The sequence below is a fragment of the Centruroides sculpturatus genome, unplaced genomic scaffold (assembly GCF_000671375.1).
Source record: "Centruroides sculpturatus isolate CEXI.00-Female unplaced genomic scaffold, Cexi_2.0 scaffold1837, whole genome shotgun sequence".
Lineage (NCBI taxonomy): Eukaryota > Metazoa > Arthropoda > Arachnida > Scorpiones > Buthidae > Centruroides > Centruroides sculpturatus.
In genome coordinates, this window is record NW_019385985.1 from 67,151 (window position 1) to 92,996 (window position 25,846).

The 25,846-nt window shown below is 37.6% G+C and overlaps 1 protein-coding gene across 1 annotated transcript; it reads right to left on the reverse strand.

Annotated features, from left to right (window-relative positions):
* LOC111612940 lies at window positions 1-1,277 on the reverse strand. Its single transcript, XM_023354226.1, has one exon. It carries the CDS (start codon window positions 1,188-1,190, stop codon window positions 129-131), a length of 1,062 nt encoding a protein of 353 aa, XP_023209994.1. The 5' UTR covers window positions 1,191-1,277; the 3' UTR covers window positions 1-128.
* Between the last annotated feature and the right edge of the window lie 24,569 nt (window positions 1,278-25,846).

Consider the following 25,846-nt stretch of genomic DNA (forward strand, 5'->3'; position numbering starts at 1 on the left):
GGGTGCTTCAAAAAAATGTATACACACTTTGAACTTCCATAGAAAATTTATTTACCGTTCTACAAAGTTAAATTTCAGGAAAATAGAAAGCTGAAAGTCCAATGTAAATGAAACATAAATAACAAATGTTAATACTGTTCAAATTGGTGACCTGCAGCATCAATACAATTCTGAGTACGAGTCACCACAGATTCTGTACATCGTATCAAAACGTCCAATGAGATTTCTCTACACACTGCTTGAATCTCATTCCAAAGAATGTCTAGGTTACGTGGTTTACGTTTGTACACCTCATCTTTTACTGTGCCCCACAAGAAGAAATCCAGTGGTGTAAGGTCTGGAGAGCGTGGTGGAAACTCGATTGGCCCCCTGCGTCCTATCCACTGGCCCGGCAAATTTTGATCCAGGTAAGCTCGTACGTCCCTGTGATAGTGCGGCGGAGCACCATCTTGTTGAAAATAAAAATCATCATTATCGTATAATGCACGAATGGCAGGAAATATGGAATCAGCAAGCATTGTTAGGTAATTAATACCAGTTACAGTGCCTTCAAATCGAAAAGGTCCAATGAGTCCCCTTGAAGACAAACCGCACCACACATTTACACCAGGCAAATTTACAGCTTTTTCAATTGTAATGTGAGGATTTTCTTCACACCAGTAAACACAATTGTGCCTATTGACAGTTCCATTAAGTTTGAATTGGGCTTCATCCGACCAAATGATGCTACCCATAAATCCCGGTTTACGTATCACCATCTCCTGAATCCATTCACAAAATTGCAACCTTCGATCTGGATCGTCGTCATTTAGCTGTTGCACCAGCCTTGGAATGTAAACACGATACTTGCCTCTCTTCAGAATGCGTAGCACGCTGCTAGCACTTACATCACTTTCACATGCCCCTTGCCTTGAAGATTTGTTAGGAGAGCGTTGAAACAGTTCCAAGACTGCCGTTGATGACTCATCACTTGTAGCTGTTCGAGGCCGACCTGAATGACCTTTATGCACATCACACACTGTTCCATGAACTTCGAATTTGTCTCGTATGCGTGTAATTGTTAATCTTGAAGGTGGTTCTGTATCATACTCCCTTCTCCACTGTCTTTGAACTTCATTTACATTTTCAAACTTCCAGTACCACTTAATAACCTGCTTACGTTCTTCAAAACTCAAACGTACGTCCCCCATGTTGATATTACAAATTCCAACTGATAATATAACATAGAGGGACGATTATGCTGCCACCTGGCGAAGAAATATAACATTAGCCTTGTAGAGCGGGAAAACTACAATAGTTCAAAGTGTGTATACATTTTTTTGAAGCACCCTGTATAATACTCGAAAGAGACCACCAATTACCTCTTTTATACCCTTAAAATTGGCTACATAATATACGAGTTTGTAAATTCGAGTTTGATCGTTTTTAACATTTTACTCACCTTCCTATAAAAAGTAATATACGAGTTTGTAAATTTGTAGATAAAATCTCTGCCACCCTGTCGATCTAGACCTATTATACTAACTTATGAAATATTTAAGAATACGATAGAGAGTAATGTCTAGGGAACATGAACAACATTCCAACCAAAGGTAAGGATAGACGAAGAAATGGAACCTTCGGTTATCTCATACAAAACTCGTGAAATTTTATTTTCAAAATAAGTGTGATGGATTAAATTTCGTCGTAAGTCTTATCCAATTCAATCAAATGAAGAGTTCGAAATTAAACACTAAAATTTATATACGACCAGAAATATCCATATACATACACATATACATATATAAAATATTAAGCAAGTTGGCCTGTACTGGATTATAACTATTTGAATACTTTAAAACAATCAAAAGGGTGGTCGTAAATTATTCATGGAGAAGATGGTCTGCTAGTGGCAGGAGATATAAATTTAGGGATGCGACTACGAGTAGGTCTAGGCATAACCCAAGGTTGTTCTGGGACGGGACCTTGACTTCTAAGAGCGTATGGAGTGATTTCTTCCGGTTCTCCATCTGATTGTTCGCTTTCTGTTTCAGATTCTTCTTCGCTTTCAGATTCTTCGGAGCGTTCTTCTGCCGACGGAACAATAGCTGAGGTTAATATAAATTCATCCCATGGGTCGGGAATATATTCGGGCTCTTTCTCCCTTTTTACTTCCATTTCCTCTTCTGTTTTTTCTATCATTTGTTGAGACTTAACTTCAAATTCCATAGGGGCTGTGGCAGGTTTAATTCTATCAGCATGTACCTTAATTCTCCTCTTTGTTTTTATATTCTCGATATCATAATTAACTGAACTTAAAACTTTGATGATTCTATATGGGCCTGACCAACGTGGAGCTAACTTCCTTTTTATTCCATGAGGAACTACTACTTCCTTTAAAAATAGAGTATTTCCCAACTGATATTTAGGTGGTTTGTTTTGTCTTCGTTGTCTTTCCTGTCTTGATCTTGCAGCCTCTTCGGCATACCTTTGTGCTGTTTGATGTGCATGTTTCATTCTTTGTTTTAATTCAGAAGCAAAATTATCTTCAATATCATAGGAGATTGTTGTGGGACTTTCAATTATATCATAAGGATAGGTAGGATCTCGTCCATATAAGTAGAATGGACTTTGATTTGTAGAAGAGTGCACTGCCGTGTTATAGGCGAACAGCGCATAAGGGATCCATTCATCCCAATCTCTTTGATCGGCTGCCACATAGTGAGATATAATATCAACGAGGGTTTTATTAAATCTCTCCACAACTCTGTTACATGCTGGGTGATATGCTGTGGTTAAGTCATTTTATTTGTAACATATCACACACTTCCTTAAACATTTTAGAGATTAGATTAGTTCCTCTATCTGTCAGTAGTTGTGTGGTTGTAGAGTGACGTAATATTACGTTAGTGACAAAAGCTTTTGCTATCGTTTTACTACTAACATCCGGTATAGGAACTGCTTCTGCATATCGGCTAAAATGGTCAACAAAAACTAATATATATTTGTTTCCGTTTGTAGTAAGTGGTAAGGGTCCTATTATGTCCATCGCAGTTCTTTCAAATAAATGAGTAAGTGGCGAAAATAACTGTAGTTCTGCTTGTGACCTCGTCCTCTACGTCATTGTTTAGCACAGCTTTGACAACTTTGACAATATTGTCTTATTTCCTTTTTCATCTCGGACCAATAATAAACCTTTTCTATCTTTAAGCGCATCTTAGTTTCTCCTAAATGTCCTGCTATAGGATTATCATGATAGGAGTGGAGAATAAGTTCTTTTAAAATTTTTGGTATAACGATTTGGTACTAATTCCCTCTCCTACTATCATTTTTTTTCTTATGTAATAATATTCCATTCTCATCTATATAATATTTTTCTAAGTTTATATTATTTAATTTACCTTCGGATTTTCCATCTTTCATCCTTTTGTTGGAGATCTGTTATTTGCGTCTTGGAAAAGATAGGTTCAACTTCTTTAATCTGTCTAATAGGAATACGACTCAAAGCATCAGCATTCTGATGTGAAGTTCAGGATTTGTGTACGACTTCAAAATTAAACTCCTGCAAAAAGACAATCCATCTGGACAGTCTTGAGTTAGTGCAAGAGTCCTTATTGCTAATTAACCATCGAAGTGGACGATGATCTGTAATTATTTTAAATTTCCTTCCATATAAATATGGTTTAAAATGTCTGACAGCCCATACTGTAGCTAGGCATTCCTTTTCTGTGGTACTATAATTTAATTTCGGTTTTCTTAACAGTCTACTGGCGTACGCTATCAGTTTTTCTTTTCCATTTTCTTCTTGGAATAGTACAGCTCCTAATGCTACATTGGATGCATCCGTTGCCAATATGAATGGTTTTGTAAAATTGGATGATTTTAGTACAGATGCAGACGTAATTATTTCCTTTAACTTGTCAAAACTTACCTGTTGTTCTGGACCCCATTCGAATGTGGCGTCCTTCTTTAACAGACTGGTTAAAGGCTTAGCTATCTTAGCATAAGAATCTACATGCCTTCTATAATATCCTGTTAGTCCTAAAAATGCCCTAACATCTCTCTCAGTTTCAGGTTTGGGGAATTCTATAACACATTGAATTTTCTCATGATCGGGTTTTATTCCTTCACTAGATACCTCGTGGCCCAAAAACTTAATTTTTCTCTGTAGGAAATAACACTTCTTTGGTTTCAATTTAAGGCCGGCATTTGACAATCTTATAAAAATTTGTTCTAGCCTTTTTAGGTGATTAGGAAAGTCTGAACTGAAAGCTAATATGTCATCCATGTAAAATAAAGTCCATGGCCCTTTCAAAAACAGCAGGACTCGATCGTAAACCCATCGATTCGATTCTATTGATAATGTCCATCCGGGGTGGAGAATGCGGTCTTCTCCTTATCGCTTATACCTATCTGCCAAAAGCCTGAAAGTGTATCCATGGTGGAGAAAAATTTCACTTCGCCCATCAAGCTAAGGGACTCCTGAACCAAAGGAAGTGGGTAAGGATCTACTTTAGTGATTTTATTAAGCTTCCTATAGTCCACCACTAATCTAGGCGAACCATCAGATTTCCTAACTAATAATGTTGGAGAACTCCAGGGGGACGTGGAGTGTTCAATAATATTATGCTCTAAAAGCCCATCTATTATCTCATTTAACTGTTCTCTCTGAGCATATGGTATTCGATAGGGCAGTGAATATATTGGGGGCTGCATCTCCTGTATTGATTTCATGCTTTACTATATCGCAATATCCTAAGTCATAGTTATTCGTCGCAAAAATATGTCTGTATCTGTATAGTAAAGACAATAACGCTTCTTTATGTTCCTTACTAATATCTGTCCAGTCAAAAAGCTCACTAAACTCTTTCTTTGATAATTTCGCTGTTGCTCCTTCCTTTATAGAACTTACTGATGTATTTTCTTCAACAGCCTCTAAATAGGTTCCTACCTGAACACCTTTTTCTAATTTTATAGTTTTATTTGTAGGGTTGCACAGCCTAACAGGAACTTGCCCTTTTCTAGTTGGGGAAACCAATACATGTGTTCCATTAACTCCTTCTATTTCTATAGGGACGGTTTTTATTACCCCTACTCTTTTTTTTTATTATTACCTTGAATTCTAGCTATAACTATATTATCTGTCCTAGGAGGAAGTCTACTGGTTTCTATTAAAACTACATCTTTTCTTCTTTGTAATTGCTCACCTGACCCCCTTTTATTCTGCATTTCCTTTCGTTCGCTTGCTCGGGGAATCTCATCTAAATTTGGGGTGTTATTATCGCTATCTCCTTTATCCGACTGCAATTGATATTTCTCAGTACGACTAGCATTTATAAAATCTCTATCTCTACATCTATCCTGTGTTTGCGAGTAATTTCTACCTCGATCTCTAACGTGAGGTGCCTTTCTCATGATTCTACCTTCTTGGCCATTCGTAAATGGATCTATTATTTGGGAAGATTTACACGGGTTTATAAACGGAACAGACGTCCTTCAGGATATTTGTACCCTTCTATTCTGTAAATCAGGTATAATTCCTTTCCTATCTATCATATCTCTCCCTATAATGCCATCGCATGGGTATGTGACCTTTATGTCCACTATACAACACGCAAAGGGGAAACTTACGTTACCAATCTGAAAAAGAGGATTCACAATTTCATAGGTTCTTATAGAGTGTCCGGTGGCGCTTCTTAAATCTGTCTTTACCTTATAGTCAACAGGTATCTTCTTCTTGAGTTTTTCAGCAAATGCTTTGGACATGAGCGTAACCTTTGCTCCTGTGTCAATTTGAAAAGTTGCTGGGATTCTTTCTATATAACAGGTCAATGCAGGTTCATGATGAATTCTTAAATATTCTAAATCTTCTCCCGTTTGATATATTTGTCTATGATTTGACATTGGTTTACTGTTACTATAAGAAAAATATCGAGAAGGTCTTACTCTGCCTCCTCTGTTTGATAGCTTATGAGCCGATCTAAACGTATATGGTTGTCTTCTGTCTCGTCTTCCTTCTACACTATTTACTGCACCCCTCCAAGAATTCGAATTTCCTTGATTAAAGCGAACTTCTTTTCTACTTTTATAATTATCTCTTTCACGAATATTTCTCTGAGGGATTCGTCTATTCTCATTACTTCTATCTCTATTCCTTTGAGAATCCTCATCTCTCGTCATGTTCAACTTCTTTAATCTGTCTAATAGGAATACGACTCAAAGCATCAGCATTCTGATGTGAAGTTCAGGATTTGTGTACGACTTCAAAATTAAACTCCTGCAAAAAGACAATCCATCTGGACAGTCTTGAGTTAGTGCAAGAGTCCTTATTGCTAATTAANTAAACCATGGTGGAACCAGAATTGTGAGGCAGCATTTAAAACACAAAAGAAAGCATGGGGTATATTCAGAAGATACCCCACTGCGAGAAATTTGGTTGCTTTTAAAAAAGCAAAGGCAAATGCCAGAAGGCAAAGCCAAATGGATTCTTGGAGGAAGTATGTTTCTAGCATAACATCTTCCACCAGTTCAAAAGCAGTTTGGGATAAAATTCATAAAATTAATGGGAAATATGCTTCTCACTCTCTGTCCATGCTGGAAAATAATGGCACAATAATCAGCGATATACAGGGTATTGTTGATACGTTGGGTGAAACATTTTCTACTTCATCCAGCAATATTATGTATTCAAGAAACTTTCAGACTTATAAAGCCCAAAGTGAAAAAGAAAATTTAATTTTCTATTCTTCATCCAATGAGGAATATAATGTGCCATTCACTAGAATTGAATTACATACTGCAGTCTCTCGCTCGGGGAATAGTGCTGTAGGTTCAGATAAAATCCACTACAGCATGATTAAAAATCTGTCAAACAATTTCCTTTCTAATCTCCTGTGTCTGTTTAACAGAATATGGACAGAACATACTTTTCCTGACTCTTGGAGGCTATCTATCATTATTCCCATTCCCAAGCCAGGTAAAGACTACAAGAATCCCTCTAATTACAGACCAATCTCTCTGACAAGTTGTCTGTGTAAACTTTTTGAGAGGATCGTAAACAGACGTCTGATGTATCTCTTAGAGGAAAAGAACTACTTCTCACCACATCAGAGTGGTTTTCGTAGGAACAGAAGTACCACTGATAACTTAGTAAACCTTGAAACATCTATACGCAAAGCGTTTGTTAAACGACAGCACTTAGTGTCTGTGTTTTTCGATATAGAGAAGGCTTATGATTGCTGTTTGCGATACGGAGTACTCCGTGATCTGTACGAATTCAGGTTGCGGGGTAATTTGCCGATTTTTATAAAAAACTTCCTATAGAATCGAAGATTTTAAGTCAGGATGGGCAACACACTATCTAGGCTTTTCACACAAGAAGAAGGTGTGCCTCAAGGTTGTATTTTGAGTGTGACTCTGTTCTTAATTAAAATTAATAGCATAGCAAACTGTCTTTTTTCGAGTGTGAAACACTGTATGTGGATGAATTTCAGATCTCCTGCCAGTCTACTAACATGAGTTTCATTGAGAGACAACTACAAACCTTTTTAAATCGCATAGAAAATTGGTCTAAGACCAATGGTTTTACTTTTAATACAGAGAAGACCTCGTGCATCCACTTTTGCCGAAGGCGTGATTTGCACCTGGATCTTGAAATTTTCCTAAATGGGGATAAAATTCCAATGGTGAATGAGGCTAAGTTTTTGGGTGTTTCTTTTGACCAAAAACTGGCATTCTTGCCTCACTTGCACAACCTGAAGAGTAGATGTTTAAAATCTTTGAACTTTTTAAAGGTACTATGCTGCTCATCCTGGGGAGCAGACAAAATTTCTATGCTCAGAATTTATAGNTTTTATTACTTTTAAAAGGTCTCTAGGATGAGAAGTGAAAAGCTTGATATTCTCTTCATTTATTGCTATTTTTAGAGCCTGGTCAAATGTTTCGGGTTCTCTTGACATAACTCTTTTTCTTATCTTTATGTCGACACCATTCATAAATTGAACCTTTAACCTCTCATCTAACTCTTTCTCCTTAACTTTCCTTATTACCTCTATTTCCGCATCATTGGCTCCTTCATGTTCGATTTCCACTTTTTCCGCCAAGGCCTGGAGTCGTACAGCGAATGTTTGCACGTTTTCATCCCTGGTCTGGACGCATGCGTAGAACTTCTGGATTCTATAAGGGTATGGAATCTTTTCGAAACGCTCTATCATTAATTTTTTAAATTCCTCATAATCATCTACTTCCTTTATCCTTCTATCCTTCCTTACAAATTCTCTGGCAATGCCTGTCAACTTCAACTTGGCTACTGCCAGCATCTGTGCCTTTGACCATGCTGCTACTCTAGTCACATCCGCTAATGTGTCGAAAAATTCGGATACTTTCGGACCTTTCACGTCCCCCGAAAAGACCAGCAAGAGGGGAATCATTCCACCTAATCCGCCTAACGTTATTGGATTACCAGCTAATGTAGCTTGCGGAGGTTCTTCCCTATCTCTATCCATTATTGTATTTCTAACTTATTATTAACCTAGAATTACTCAAATTATCAACTAGTTGTCTCTCTCTTCTGAATCAGATCTCTGGATTTTTTTTTTTCTTTAATCCCGCTCATATACCCAATTGTGATTTCTCAAAGGTTTTCAGTTCGATTGCCTCACTCCTGCTACACCAATTGTGAGATCTACCATGGGTGTTTTTAGTTCGAAACCCCACTCCTGTGACACCAGTGTGAGAGTAGCCGGGGGTACTCTATTCCGCTAGGGATTGTTCGTACCACTTAATCGGCACAGATTATCCGAAATCTGTTTCCAAAGTTTTGGATCGAGAGATCCGATCCTAGGTCAAGATTTGTTTGACCGGGAGGGCTGTAATATTTAGGCTTAAGGAGGATTGAAGACTGTAAAGTCTCTATCCCAATGTCAGGTTCCCGACACCAGTTTGTCAATTTAATTCTGTGGACAAACATGCGTGTGAGATCTGATTCAGACACAAATTAAGAGTCATTTCGTTTAATAAACAAACAACAATAAATTTAATAAGACATAAGAAAATAAAAACTAATACAAATTATTAAATGAAGAAATGATATAACTACCAAAATTAAGATACTCATCGAGAGATATATGGACTTATACTATACCTGATTCGCGATCGAGAGAGAGAGCTCACAAAATCGTTAGAAACATACAACCTGTTCTAGTTGTCGTTCGTCTTCTTCTCTGTAGGCAAGGGACACTTTGGAGATAAAGTTCCTTTACTTCTTTCCATGGGAGATCGATGTGTGCACAAAATCAAAGTATAACTTCTAAGTGCTAACTCTGGAATTATTCTATGTGACTTGTCTAAAGGCGTTGGTCATCAGGAGGAAAACATGTGGAGTTTGGATACTTCCAGCTCTGTTGATGAACTCCCCGAATTCTGACAAATTTCCCCTATATCTCAGGATTTACGACCACTCATCTGCCAGAAACGCTTTCAAGTGAACGGATGAAAGGGGAATCAAAGAGGGGCAGATAGTTCCCATCTGAGCGAGATTTTTAGCGGATAAGGGAAAAACAGAGGATGTACGAACTTCCCTCAAGGGAAGTAACATCTGTTATCTGCCTTTTCCCACGTTAAAACATTATTTTTCTCACAAAAATGAAATAATATTTTATGAGAATAATTAACATTATTGAATAAAATTACGGGTTTAGACCCAGGCTATTCAGAACTCACACTTATGATGAAAATCAATTCCATAATTATATTCTGTCGATAGATGCAAATAATCTTTACGGGTTCATAATGAGTGCATATTCACCTGTAAATAATTTTAGATGGCTGTGCAAAGATGAAATAGACGATTTAGACATACCTAATGTATCTGACGAAAACAGCTTAGGATATATCTTAGAAGTATATTTAAAATATCCAGAAAGTATTCATGATAAACATGATTGTTTGTCGCTAGCTCCTGATCATGTTAATATGCCATAAGATTTATTATCTAGTTATCAAAAAACAGTATTAAATAAATTAAATTTAAAATACGCTAATACTAATAAGAAATTAATTTTTATCCTTTTCGATAAAACAAATTATGTAGTTCATTATAGAAATGTAAAATTTTATCTGTTTGGGTTGATGCATAAGTTTGACCCGTCTTTTTGAAAAGAATCAAAGAAAAATTTTATTTACTAAAACTTACATTTAATCAATGTAGTATGTGCCATTCTGTTCGATGACCTTTCTCCATCTCTCCGGTAGCTGCATAATCCCGTGCTCATAGAATTTCTGAGATTTCTGGCNTATATATATATATATATGTTATAATTTACATGTGTGTTGTTATATAATTTTGTTATTGGTTTTGTTATTTATTATATTATATATTTATTTATCTGTATATATAATCACACCATTTGTCATAGCGCAGCTTGGCCTATGTTGCCCTTGCTCCAATAAACTATAACCAACCAATTTAATCTGACAGCATATGCTTGCACATCCTCATCTCGAGCTTGCACACAGGCATAGAACTTCTGAAGCCTATAGGTATATGGAATTCGTTTAAATCGCTCTATCATTACTTTTTTAAACGTTTCAAAATTTTTTACATCTTTAATTCACCTATCCTTTCGAGCAAATTCCCAGGCAATACCAATCAATTTTAACCTGGCCACAGCCAACATCTGGGCCTTGGTCCAGGCAGCTACCCGATTCACATCAGCTAGTGCCTCAAAGAATTCGATAATATGAATTCTGCTAGTATTTCCTGAAAAAACTGGAAGTAATGGAATCATTCCCCCTAAACCTCCTAAGGTTATAGGGTTTCCTGCCAAAGTGGCTTTTCTAGAAGATTCTCCCTCCATTTTCTAACTTATAACGAGTAACCTAATTTTTAATAACTATCTTACTTTATAGAAGGAAGGGTAGGAATACCAAATTATGGATTATCAGTGTAATAATCCTGAAACCCGTCTCCAAAGGACAAACCTGTTTCCGAAGAACAACTTGTCTAAAACGGACAACCCTGTCTTTTTGCGCACAACCCCACTCCTGACACCAATATGCGAGAATACGGACAAGGGTCCAGGCCCTGTAATTGTGAGATCTGTTAGACCTGCTCTCCTTGTCACGGGATGGCTTAATTTTTAACAGAACTTGAGTGGTAGGATTCTGTGTGGGGTGTGCATAAGTAATGAATACCAAAGTACGAAATAGTATAATATAAAATTAACAATTTAATCATTACTATCAATACTATAAGAATGATGATACAATACTACAAGAATATAATGGAATGACACCATACTAACAAGTGGAATAACATAATACAACGGAATAACAGTGTGGGTAATATCTATGTATGGATAATTCCAATCTCTATGTTATATTAATCTAACCCGAGAGAGAGAGTTTTACAATAAAATTTACCTCGTTGCTCATGTTGGGAACCTTTATCTCGTTGATTTCTTCCTGGATGGTGGAGTCAGGAGGATAGGATAAGCTGGTGGATGAGGAGCACTCACTCTAGCAATAATCTGAACGAACTCCCCGAGAGTCTGCCAATCAGCCCTTTTATCTCCAATTATTTCATAATATTTTTTCTTAGAAATTGGTTATGACATTTCAGCAAGTGGTGTGCAAAATTCTAAGATACGAGGCGTGGAGGAAGGAAGCAAAACATCCTCAGTTCTGGAAAAGTGCTATGTGACAGAGCAGTTTTACAGGATGTAAAAGTTTTATAACCTTATTAGGTTATGTTTTATTAATTATTCCAAATTTTATCAATTTTTTATATTTTTTGAGTGAAATTAAAGTATATTATTTATTACGTTAAAATTATATAAAGTTCTCAAGAATACCATCAGATTGTCACATCACTTCCTTCCTTTCAAAAATCACACCAATTCTAAATAGGTGAGATTTTTTTTCTCGTATTACTCTCTCTCTTTACAGGAAATATTTTTTTATAGCGGTTACATAATATAAGTTATAATTGATATCATCTGTTTATATTGAGTACAATTTGATTAAATTGAACAAAATACAAAATAAGATATTGATATATATATATGTGTGGGATAACTTATTATAACAATAATTAATGTGTACATATATATAGAATAGATTATACAATCAAAAAGGAAATAATTCCTTTTAGGAAAACATTTAATTAATTCCTAGAGAAGGAAATAGTACAAGATTGCTCCTGAATGAAAGACTATCCTGTAGTATCTTCTTTAAAAGCTTCCTCAAGTACTTCCTGAAGAGCTGATAATATATCAGGGAAGTGGTTGGTCGGTCTCTATAGTAAAAACTGGTCGTGAATGTTGTGGAGCAGGAATGGAGGTAGGGTGTTTCTCTTTGAGGTCTCTTTTTCCCAACTTCTGGGAGGAAATGTTGGACGTGGCTCGAAGAGGCGTCGAATGTTGATTCCATAGCTAACTTCATATAGCTAGTTTGAGAAGACTGTGAAATAGACACTTAAAACAAATAAGTTTCTTGAAAACACTGAGAATTATAAGTTGGAGGTATTTTAAAGTACCGGGATTTCTTGGTTACAATTGTATATCCTTATGGATATTTAGACTCTCTCTCTTTTTAGATCTAAGGGGATTTATATAGAATATGTAAAAGGGAAACAGGAATCACTCTGATTGAAAGACTACTTTAAAATATAAAGAATGTGTAAATAATTAAAGTCATATAATTGGTATAAACATTGCTAAACCCGATGTAATATAGCTAATCACCAAACATATGCCGTAAATCCATCGGGCTAGTTTAAAGCTAATTACTAAATAAATTACGTAATTAATTTGGCACTAGAGGTTAGCGTTAGGCGCCATCTCTTATTAATATTAATGATTATAAATTAATTAATTAATTTAAATAATTTAGAACCGCTGGGAGAAAAAATCGGCCCGGAGCGGGACTCGAACCCACAACTCCTGCTTACCGTGCAGATGCGTTGCCAGTTACGCTATCCGGACCTCCGATCCGATCTCCTCTTCCAGCGTATAACTATGTAACCATCGACGGTTATTACAATGCCGGCTGGGGACACATTCAGTGCCCACGTCCTACTCCTATAAGGCACTCAACCGGCCATCGCAAGCCCCGGCAAGGCGTAATATATATAAACATCGCTAAACCCGATGTAATATAGCTAATCACCAAACATATGCCGTAAATCCATCGGGCTAGTTTTAAGGCTAATTACTAAATAAATTACGTAATTAATTTGGCACTAGAGGTAAGCGTTAGGCGCCATCTCTTATTAATATTAATAATTATAAATAAATTAATTAATTTAAATAATTTAGAACCGCTGGGAGAAAAAATCGGCCCGGAGCGGGACTCGAACCCACAACTCCTGCTTACCGTGCAGATGCGTTGCCAGTTACGCTATCCGGACCTCCGATCCGATCTCCTCTTCCAGCGTATAACTATGTAACCATCGACGGTTATTACAATGCCGGCTGGGGACACATTCAGTGCCCACGTCCTACTCCTATAAGGCACTCAACCGGCCATCGCAAGCCCCGGCAAGGCGTAATATATATAGACATCGCTAAACCCGATGTAATATAGCTAATCACCAAACATATGCTGTAAATCCATCAATTGTGTCCCCAGCCGGCATTGTAATAACCGTCGATGGTTACATAGTTATAGGCTGGAAGAGGAGATCGGATCGGAGGTCCGGATAGCGTAACTGGCAACGCATCTGCACGGTAAGCAGGAGTTGTGGGTTCGAGTCCCGTTCCGGGCCAATTTTTTCTCCCAGCGGTTCTAAATTATTTAAATTAATTTATTTATTTATAATCATTAATATTAATAAGAGATGGCGCCTAACGCTTACCTCTAGTGCCAAATTAATTACGTAATTCATATAATTGCTATAAGGGGAAAAGAGTATCCGAAGACATGTACAGGAAGATGTATAGTTGGTTTCTTGTTATGTCTTAAAGTCGGTAAGTACGCACGGTTAAATTCTTAGGTGTGGTAGATAAGGTGGAGGTGGGAGTAGGGGAGGATCTCTCTCCGGTATCTTCATCTCTTCGGTGAGGAGAGGGTAAACTTGTGGAGAGACCTTTCAGATGGTTGGGAGGAGGAGGACCGGGCTTTCATTAGCCGTTTTCCCACATAACAGATCATATAGAAAAGACATACGAAGATAACACTTGCTCCAATTCCTCCCAAAACAATCCCCGTTGTCGGTGATGAAAAGATGGAGGGTGAGTCAGCACTATCGGTAGTTTCATGGAGTAGTGAATCCAAATCCTGGTTGGCATTTTCATTGGCTTGGTTGGCTAGTTGAATATCAGCATCAGATATAGTAGAAGATTTCAAAATATTTAGGATGTGTGAAGTCTCGTCGTAATTGTTCAATTTCTGTAACATTGAAGATTTCTGATATTGGAGGCACGACGAATTGGGGTGCAACTTTAGTTTGTATGGTGGAGCGCATCTGGAAAGGAGATGTGAGGATAAGTCCTGGTAGGTATCCAACGCAGGCATTGGGAAGATGGATAATTCCGGTGTTGTTTAGTTTACTGATAATAGAAGGTGATGAGGGTGTTCCTTGAGGATTCTTAGAACATTTAATTGCTAATACTAATGGAGCTGGGGTGGAGTATACCCATGTTCCTTGTTTATCAATTCTTTTAAAAATTGGTACATATCGTGAAGTTATAGGTTGGGAGCAAAGTTCTTTAACTTCTTGCTCATTCCGTACATAGAGAGAATACTCACAGCTTTGTTGAGGAGCTCGATATATTGGTACATTCGGTGAGCAAATGGAAAATTGAGATAATTGACAGAGAGTTAGTTCGTGATGCTGAAGTAGCATATATGATTGCCGATCCATTGATAAGGCAATAATAGGATATTTAGTTTGGAAATAGGCAAAAGCCTTTAAAGTAGGAATATAAGTTGGGAGTTCTAAGATTTCATAAGTATCAAAATATTTACTTGGAGTAATTAATGGCATTTTGGCGAAAATGCGCAATTTACCTGGTAAGGTAACAGCAACAGTTGTGATCCACTGATAATATTTAAAAAGGGTATCAGGTTTTATAGCCTCGATTAGAGAAAATTCCTCAGGTAATTGAGGTTGTATCTCTCTTAGTGTGTATAACATAAGTTCTCGAGGAATAAAGTATGTACTTAGTTTTCCTTGTTCCAAAATATCTATTGCCTCTCTAATTTCGATTAGTTGTATATGGAATTCTTGTATAGAGAATTCGATAGTGCGAAGCATTACCTCAAATGCTAAATTATAGCAGTACATTTTAATTAAATCATCAAACGAACGTTGTCTCTGGACTAATATGTGTATCTGATGACGGTTATTTTTAGCTTCTACTAATGTATCATTGAAGAGAGTAGCTTGAGAACGAACTACATGAATGGTTTTTTCATTTATCTGTTTTAATTGAGAAACTTTCGCATTTAGAGATTCTACATCCTCAGAGGTGGTGGTTCCAAATAAAAAGTTTAGGGCCTTACCTCCGAAATCAACTAATCCTCTCTTTTCTCATGGTATTGTGAGAATACGGACGAGGGTCCAGGCCCTCTAATCATCAGATCCGTTAGACCTGCTCATTTTGTCACTGGATGGCTTGATTTTGAACAGATCCTGTGTGGGGTGTGCATAAAGGACGAATACCAGACAAGAAGGACATTAAATATAAAATTAACAATTTAATTATTTCTTATAATACTACAATATATTGGATACAAAGGAATAATACCATATAATAACAGTATGGATTACCTATGTGAGGATAGTTCCTATCTCTATGTTATTTAGAATAAGCCCGAGAGAGAGAGTTTTACATTAGATTTACCTCGTTGTTCATGTTGGGATCTTGTACCTTATAGATTCTCTTTCTGCAGAATGGAGTTGGGAGGACAGGCTGAACCAGGGATGAGGAGCACTTTGCTATAGCACCAATTTGAACGAACTTTCCGAGAGTCCGCTAATCAGCCCTTTTATCCCCAATTATTTCATAATATTTTCTTAGAAATTGGTTATGACATTTGAGCAGGTGGTGTGCAAAATTCTACGATACGAGGCGTGGAGGAAGGAAGCAAAACATCCTCAGTTCTTGGAAAAGCGCTACGTGACAGAGCAGATTCACCGGATGTAAAAATTTATGTCCTTATTAGGTTATGTTTTTGTAATTATTCCAAATTTTATCATTCTTTTTTATATAGTTGAGTGAAATTAAAGCATAGTATTTATTACATTAAAATTTTATATTAATTATCTCAAGAACACCGTCAGATTGTCACAGTATATTGGGAAGCGTTACTAGGTCCTTCAATTNGTACAATATAATATGAATTGATTACAATATAAAATATAATATAGTTCAATAACATACAATATAGGTGATATATAATATTACTTACAAGAAGTCTAAAAATTGTAAAGTTGGTTATACTAATTAATAAACATATAATATAGATTACAAAAATATGAAGGAAGTAGATTCCTCCCGGAAAGTTAATTCACTGAACTACAGTAGTAATATCTTCAGGAAGAGGAAATAGTCGTTCATTTGTAGTATTCTCCCCAAGAGCTTCCTTAAGTACTTCCTGTAGAGCTGATAATACATCAGGGAAGTGGTTGGTCGGTCTCTGTAATAGCAGTTGTTTGCCAATACTGATATGGAGCAGAAATGCAGGTGGGATGTTTCTCGTTGAGGTCTTCCTTTTGGACTTCTGGGAGGAGATGTTGGACGTGGCTTGAAGAGGCATCGAACGTTGATTCTGTAGTTGACTCCAGATAGTTATTTTGAGAAGACTGTGAAATAGACACTTAGAACTCGCAGTGGTTCCAAGAACCTTATTTGGTTTAAGGTTCTAGGATACAAGGGTATATCCTTATGGATAATTAGAACTCTCTCTCATTACTATAACTCTTTACTACTCTCTTTACTCCCTTCTTATCTAAGGGTTAATACCGAATATGGGAAAGCGAAGTGGGGTGGAGATACTAAATCAAAAAAAAAATATAAGGAATGTGTCGATAATTAAAGTTATAATTGGTATAAGTGAGAAGGTATCCGAAGACACGTAAAGGAAACCGTATAATTGGTTCCCTATTATGGTTTAGAGACGGTACGTACGCACAGTTAAATTTTTAGGTGTGGTCGATAAAGTGGAGGTGGGAGTAGGGGAGGCTCTTTCTCCGGTATCTTCATCTCTTTGGTGAGGAGCGGGTAAATTTGTAGAGAGCTCCATTTCTGACGGTTGGGAGGTGGAGGACCGGGCTTTAATTAGGCGTTTTCCTATATAATAAAGCATATAGAAAAGACATATGAAAAACACACTTGCCCCGATTCCTCCCAAAATAATTTCCGTTGGCGGCGATGGAAAAATGGAGGGTGAATCAGCACTATCAGTAGTTTCATGTAGTAATGAATCCAAATCTTGGTTGACATTTTTATTGGATCGATCGGCTAGTTGAATATCAGCATTCGAAATAGTAGAAGATTTCAAATCTTTAGGCCGTGTTAAGTCTCGTCGTAATTGTTCAATTTCTGTAACATTGAAGATTTCCGATATTGGAGGCACGACGAATTGGGGTACAACTTCAGTTTGTATGGTGGAGCGCATCTGGAAAGGAGATGTGAGGATAAGTCCTGGTAAGTATCCAACGCAGGCATTGGGAAGATGGATAATTCCAGTGTTGTTTAGTTTACTGATGATAGAAGGTGATGAGGGTGTTCCTTGAGGCTTCTTAGAACATTTAATTGCCAGTACTAACGGAGTTGGAGTGGAGTATACCCATGTTCCTTGTTTATCAATTCTCTTAAAGATTGGTACATATCGTAAAGTTATAGGTCGGGAGCAAAGTTCTTTAACTTCTTGCTCATTCCCTACATAGAGAGAATACTCACAGCTTTGTTGAGGAGCTCGATATATGGGTACATTCGGTGAGCAAATGGAAAATTGAGATAGTTGACAGAGTGTTAGTTTGTGATGCTGAAGTAGCATATATGACTGTCGATCCATTGATAAAGCAATAATAGGATATTTAGTTTGGAAATAGGCAAAAGCCTTTAAAGTAGGAATATATGTTGGGAGCCCCAAGATTTCATAAGTATCAAAATATCCACTCGGTGTAATTAACGGCATTTTGGCAAAAATGCGTAATTTACCGGGTAAGGCAACAGCAACAGTCGTAATCCATTGATAATATTTAAACTGGGTTTCAGATTTTATAGCCTCGATTAGAGAAAATCCCTCAGGTAATTGAGGTTGTATCTCCCTTAGTGTATATAACATAAGTTCTCGAGGAATAAAGTATGTACTTAGTTTCCCTTGTTCTAAAATATCTATTGCTTCTCTAATTTCTATCAGTTGTATGTGGAATTCCTGTATAGAGAATTCGATAGTGCGGAGCATTACCTTAAATGCTAAATTATATCGATACATTTTAATTAAATCATCAAATGAACGTTGTCTCTGGGCTAAGATATGTATCTGATGACGGTTATTTTTAGCTACTATTAATGTATCATTTAAGAGAGTAGCTTGAGAACGAAGTAGATGAATGGTTTTTTCATTTATCTGTTTTAATTGAGAGACTTCCGCATTTAGAGACTCTACATCCTCAGAGGTGGCAGTTCCAAATAAAAAGTTTAGGGCCTTACCTCCGAAATTAACTAATCCTCTTTTTTTCTCGGGGTATATTGGGAAGCGTTACTAGATCCTTTAATTCATAGTATAGTTTTTGATAACGACGAAAAGATGATTTTAACACTGTAAAACCTTGTGTAGGTAAAATCCATCGAGTCTGATCCTTTGGCTTGCTGGGCGTAACTTGTTCTTGTTGTAACATCATGCTTTCTAAGGAGGTAAGAGCTTGAGTTAGGAAACGTACCTGTCGATCGAAGGAATCAAAGGTGATGTCATTTATAAGAGTCCAATGACTAGAAGTCATTAAGAAGTTTCCCTGGTGAATAAAGATGGTTCCTTTTTTAAATTCTTGGTTTTCCGGTCGAGGAGAGCCATGGATAAGGTTCAAAGGTAGAAGGAGTTTCATTCTCAGTTGTAATTCACTCGCAAAATTAAGTTCCTTATGGTGCAAAGAGAATGTGTTTAGAATAGCCTAGGGATTAAAAGTTGTGATAAATGCCATTAAGTATCAAAAAGATGAGATTGATTATTTTCCCCGGTCGGTGAATATTTGTATTAAATAGGACCGAGACAAGAAGACAAAACGGGGAATTTCTGATACAATAATGAATTGATCCAGGATATGGAGAAACAATTAGTTACATTTCAGGAACAATTAAACAGTTTTAAGTTGTTTACTCAAGCAAGTAGTAATTAAAAGTCGTATCCTGTCATCCTCGAAACCCCGAGAATAATTCTGAAATAGGGAAACCCTATAGATTGAGTCAAAATGAAGCTTTGCAAATAGCTATAAGGGAGAAGGAAATGGAAGTACCTATCTCCTCTATTTTATATTAAATTGGTCCAAATGTTATAACTTTCCTGATTATAATGTCGGGCCGTTTTTTTTTTTTTTTCATACACTTGGGGCCGTTCAATAGAAGTCGAACATACCATAGAGTGGGAGTTCATTCTGAACCTGCCACAGTGAGTGCTTCTACTCCTACGGCCGAACCCGTCATCTCGAGATCCTTCGCTACCTAGAAGAGTCAAAACGCCTTAGATTTTCCCTTCTCGAGGCCGACACCCTTAGTTAGGAATACCCCCCAGCTAATATTATTAGGGCCTACTGTTGTGAGGAGCCAAGGAACCCAAAACCCATCATTTTAGGGTACGCCAATAAATAACCCATAAAATTATTATTAAATCATTTCTCAAACTTTTATTTATGGGGAAAGGTACAAATAATATATACATGACTAGATTACAGCGGGTAGTCCTGAAGCTACATCAAATCCTTGTCTCTCTCGTTCTCGGGGTTTTTCTCGGGTTCATTTTGGAGAGGCTGACCAGAATCTTTTTCCAGGACATGTAGGTGGGACGGATGAAGTTTTGTCCGCGTCTGGACTAGATTCTCCCATAGAGGAGGATTCCGTATCGGATGCGTCTGGGACGCTATCGGCGAAATGGGGGAGAGTGGCCGTGGAGGTAGACCCGCCCATAGACAAGGAGCTATGGGGTCGATAAATGGGCGAGGAGCTCCTCGAGCTTCTACCTCCTGAATGTATCCCTACCCACTTCACCCATTCCTGTTGTCGGATCAGTCTCTCTTTATAACCGGAGGGAATTTGATAATGTCCCGGAATAACAGCCATGGTTAACGTTGTACGTCGATCCGCTTGTATATATCTCTGAATACCTCGAATCATGGCTCTATAAGCAGCTGAGGCACATCTCTCTGAAATACAAGGGTTGGATTCAGGAGACTCTTCCTCCCGGAGGCTACCTTGCGGCACTACATGGTCCTGCCTACCTGAAGACCCCTATAAAATAAGCAAACTAGGTAAACAACAACACACCAGTTTACATGAGACAAATCGAAGGTAATCTTACAAGCTGAGGAACGATAAGATGAAGAGGGAAGAGCTACCCCTTTCTTTTTCTTATATATATATATATATATAAATATTACACAAATCCATTCCTTTGGGATTTGCTACGAATCTAAAATTTGGGCAAAGAAATTAGAGGAATCCATGTTCTAATCGTTATTAGGTCTCCGGACTCGCCACCTCAGGAAGAGAATCAGCGAGATACGAGATACATTGATAATATTGAAAGGAAGACAGCTTAAGGGGAGGAAGGTCTGCTAGTTGAGGGGGATACAAATCGAGGTATCCTACTACGACTACGCTGAGTAACTGGCATTACCCAAGGGAATTCGTCAACAGGTCCTTGACTTCTGAGTGCGTATGGAGGAGTCAGTTCTTCCTCAGTCTCCTCCTCTTCCTCAGATACTCCTGTTTCTTCCTCTCCCTCACTTCTTTCTTCAAGTGCAGGTGAGATGGGAGGACGAAGGGATGAGTTTAATATGAACTGATCCCATGGATCGATAATCAACGATGGGTCCCTTTCAGATGTAGCTGATCTAATTCCTGGTTGTAGGGTAGGTTCTGGTGATTCTATAGGTAATTTGACTTCTTCTCTTGCTATAGAGGGTTTTATTCTATTTGCTTGGACATGTAATTTTCTTCTTGTCTATATTTTCTATTTCATAGTTCACAGGACCTAGAATGGCAATAATTGTAAAAGGTCCTGACCATCGAGTAGCTAACTTCCTTTTTATTCCTCTTGGAACTACCACTTCATTCACTAACACTCTGTCCCCTACTTGGTAACAAGAGGGTTTATTCTGCTTCCGGTGTCGTTCCTGTCTTGACTTTGCAGCCAGTTCAGAATATTCCTGTGCTTTTTGATGTGTCTCTTTCATTCTCAGTTGTAATTCACTCGCAAAATTATCTTCGACATCATAAGACACGGTAGCTGGATTAGTGATTAACTCAAAAGGATATGTGGGATCCCGACCATATAACATATAAAAAGGACTCTCATTGGTGGAAGCATGTATAGAAGTGTTATAGGCAAATAAAGCATAAGGAATCCATTAATCCCAGTCTCTCTGATCTTTGGATACATAATGTGATAAGATATCGATCAGTGTCTTCTTAAAACGTTCAACTATTCCATTACAAGCTGGATGATAAGCAGTAGTAAGTAATCTTTTTATTTGGAGAATATCACAAACTTCTGAAAATAGTTTGGAGATTAAATTCGGTGCTCTATCAGTTAATAATTGTGTAGGGGTAGAATGGCGCAATATTATATTGGTTACAAAAGCTTTCACAATAGTTCTACTAGTAATATCCGGCAAAGGAACTGCTTCAGCATATCTGCTAAAATGATCTACAAATACTAAAATGTATTTATTTCCATTTGTTGTTACCGGCAAAGGTCCAATAATATCCATTGCAGTTCGTTCAAACAGATGGGAGAGTGGAGAAAAGAGTTGTAGTTCGGCTTGCGATTTTCGGCCCTGTCTTTGATGTTGAGCACAACTTTGACAACTCTGACAATATTTCCTTATCTCCTTTTTCATTTCGGGCCAATAAAATAACTTTTCTATTTTAGCGATCATCTTAGTTTCGCCTAAATGTCCTGCAATGGGATTATCGTGATAAGAGTACAAAATAGTATCCTTTAAATCTTTAGGTATGACTATTTGTCCTCTCTCATCTTGAATAGTTTTGTGACATAAAACATCTTCTTCATTAAGGAAAAATTCTTCTAACTCTGTATTATTAATTAGTCCACTACTTTGTCCAGCTTTCAAAGCTTGTATAATAGGGTTTAATGTACTATCTTTTTCCTGGAGAGTTTTTATCTGTTGATGTGAATAGAGGGGTTCGACCTCTTGTATTTGTCTAATTGGGATGCAGCTTAGGGCATCAGCATTTTGATGAGAACTCCCCACCTTATGAATGACTTCGTAATCAAATTCTTGCAGGAAGATGATCCAACGGGATAACCGGGAGTTGGTTGAGGAATCCTTATTGCTGAGTAACCATCGCAGGGGTCTATGATCTGTTACTAATATAAATTTCCTCCCATATAAATAAGGTTTAAAATGTTTGACAGCCCATACTGTAGCTAAACATTCCTTTTCTGTGGCACTATAATTTATCTCCGGTTTCCTAAGTAATCTACTGGCATAAGCAATAGGTTTTTCCTGCCCATTTTCCTTTTGCGATAACACTGCTTCCAGAGCTGTATTAGAGGCGTCAGTTGCCAAAATAAATGGTTCTTGGAAATCAGGTGATTTTAACAATGGAGCTGAAGTAAGAATCTTTTTAAAGGTTTCAAAACTTTCTTGTTGATCTGGTCCCCATTCAAATACTGAGTCCTTTTTTAACAAATTGGTTAAAGGTTTGGCTATTTTTGCATAAGAATCAATATGTCTTCTATAATAACCGGTAAGCCCCAAAAATGCCCTTATATCCTTCTCTTTCAAAGGCTGAGGGAAATTAATTACACACTGTATTTTATCTGGGTCAGGTTTTATTCCTTCTGCAGTTATCTCATGACCTAAAAACATTATCTGTTTTCTCAGGAAGTGACATTTCCTCGGTTTTAACTTTATTCTTGCACTAGCTAATCTCTTAAAAACTTGCTCTAATCTTTTTAAATGACTGGGGAAGTCTGAGCTGAAAGTTAATATATCATCCATATATACTAAACAAATTTTGCCTTTAAGTTCATGTAACACGAAGTCCATGGCCCTTTCAAATATAGCAGGGAACGTTTTCAACCCCATCGACATGCGATTCCACTGGTAATGACCATCAGGTGTGGAGAAGGCAGTCTTCTCCTTATCACTTACCCCAAGTTGCCAAAATCCTGAGATTGTATCCATAGTGGAAAAGTAGGTAGCTTTCCCCATTATACTCAACGATTCTTGTACTAACGGAAGTGGATAAGGATCTACCTTGGTTATCTTATTTAATTTCCTATAGTCGATAACTAATCTAAAACTATTATCACGCTTCCTTACCAATAAAGCGGGAGAACTCCATGGAGACGTGGAATGTTCAATAATATTATTCTCTAATAATCCCTCTACTATATTATTTAGTTGTTGCCTCTGAGCATATGGTATTCTATACGGAGGAGAATAAATGGGAGTAGCATCTCCGGTATTTATCTCCTGCTTAACTATATCACAGTACCCCAAATCATAGTCATTAAGTGCAAAAATATATCTATATTTATATAATAATTCTAACAACGCTAGTTTCTCTTTTCCCTCGATCTGGTCCCAATTAAATAACTTTCTAAACTCCTCTCTGGACAAAGCGGAAGTAGCTCCCTCTTTGAGGATTTCGGCAGGCTTATTTTCCTCTAAAGCCTTCCAAAAGGTGCCCACGGTTGTGCCTTTTTCCAAACTAATTGTATTATGGGTAGTATTCTGAAGTCTCACGGATACTTATCCCTTCTTATTTGTAGTTACTAATACATGGGCTCCAACTAGACCGTCTATCGGTAGAGGTTGTGATTCAATAACCCCTGTTTCCTTATGGCTATTCATTTGTTTTATGGTTGTGGTAACTATATTATCAGACCGGGGAGGAAGTTTACAAGTCTCTAGTAGAATTACTTCCTTTCCCTCCACTTCACTTTCTACCCAGGGGTTTAGCTTATGTATTTTCTCCACTTTAACTGTGATCTTAGGGATATGATCAGGTCCTGACGTAACTTTCCTAGAAGTATTTAATCTCCTCTGTCCAGGCCCTTTCCCTTGGGCCTGATAGGAATCGTCCTTTAGTTTGCCTAAACTATATTTGATCCGTCTTTGTATAATAGGAGAACTAATAAAGGGGATAATCTGTTGAGGAGGTATTATCAATCGACCCTTTTGTAAATCCGGTAAGAATCCTTTTTCTACTATCATGTCCCTACCAATTAGACCATCACAAGGATAAATAACCTCATCATCCACTATACAACAAGGAAAAGGGAAACATAAGTCTCCAATTTGGAAAATAGGACTCAGAATTCCATAGGTATGGATAGTGTGACCTGTGGCACTTCTTAACTCCGTTTCTTGGGTGTAATCAATAGGCAACCTTTTCTGCATCTGATTGAGGAAAGTCTTTGACAATAGAGTCACCTTAGCTCCTGTATCTACCTGTAAGGTGGCCTGTATGTCTTTTATTTTCCCTATTATTGTAGGTTCATTATGTATTCTTCTAATCTTTTCGGCCTCAGTCGGAGAACTCTCATTTGTCTTTTTCCAAGGGATTATGTTACTAGGGCAATAATACCAGTTATCTTTCTTCCTTTTATTATGTAACCTCATTCTAGGAGGCATGCTTTTTATTTTTCCTCTATATTGATATACAGGCCTATAGGGCTCTGGATTATTTGCTGGCCTTAGCTCTCTGGGTTCCCTGGGACAGGGAGCAAATCTTACTCTAGGTTGACCCCTTCCACTTAGCCGCTTTGGGACTGTTTGTCGAAGAGGAGAGGATTTTCGTTGCAGGGGTGAACCTTTGGCTGCGTATCGGTTATCAGGAGTATCTACTCGTCTTCTTGCATAAGCAGTAGAATTATAAGTGTATTCCCTGCCTTGGAACCTTCTGTAAGGTTCAGGAGGTTGTCCCTGACCTTGCCTAGTACCTGGCCATTTTCCTCTTCCTCTTTGAGTTTCTTCTCTTCCCTTATTTAAATTATAAAAATCCGCTTTTAATGCCTTTACAGCCGTTATTAACTGTTCCATCTCTGGCTTTGCTTTGCTTTCAGACCTATCACTTTCTGGGGACCTTTGAATGATCTCTTCCTCTTTTATTACCTTAAGGAACCCCCGAGGTCGGGATGTCAATAGTTCTATACTTTCTTCCCTAATGGCTACTTGTAACGCCTGATCAAATGTCTCCGGATCTCTAGACATTACTTTCTGTCTAATCTTCACATCGATCCCGGATAAAAACTGCACTCTCAGCCTTTCATCTAATTCTTTCTCTTTGACCCTCTTTATAATTGCTATTTCTGTATCACTAGCTCCTTCATGTTCGATTTCTACTTCGACAGCTAAGGACTGTAATCTGACAGCGTAAGCTTGTACATCCTCATCTCGAGCTTGCACACAGGCATAGAATTTCTGAAGCCTATAAGTATATGGAATTCGTTCAAAGCGCTCTATCATTACTTTTTTAAATGTTTCAAAATCTTCTACATCTTTAATTCTCCTATCCTTTCGAGCAAATTCCCGGGCAATACCAGTTAATTTTAAACTAGCCACAGCCAACATCTGGGCCTTGGTCCAGGCAGCCACCCGATTCACATCAGCTAGTGCCTCAAAGAATTTGGTAATACGAATTCCGCTAGTATCTCCTGAAAATACGGG

Excerpts from the sequence above, each read along its gene's own strand:
- LOC111612940 (XM_023354226.1), bottom strand. The coding sequence starts at position 1,190 with ATGGGGGACGTACGTTTGAGTTTTGAAGAACGTAAGCAGGTTATTAAG.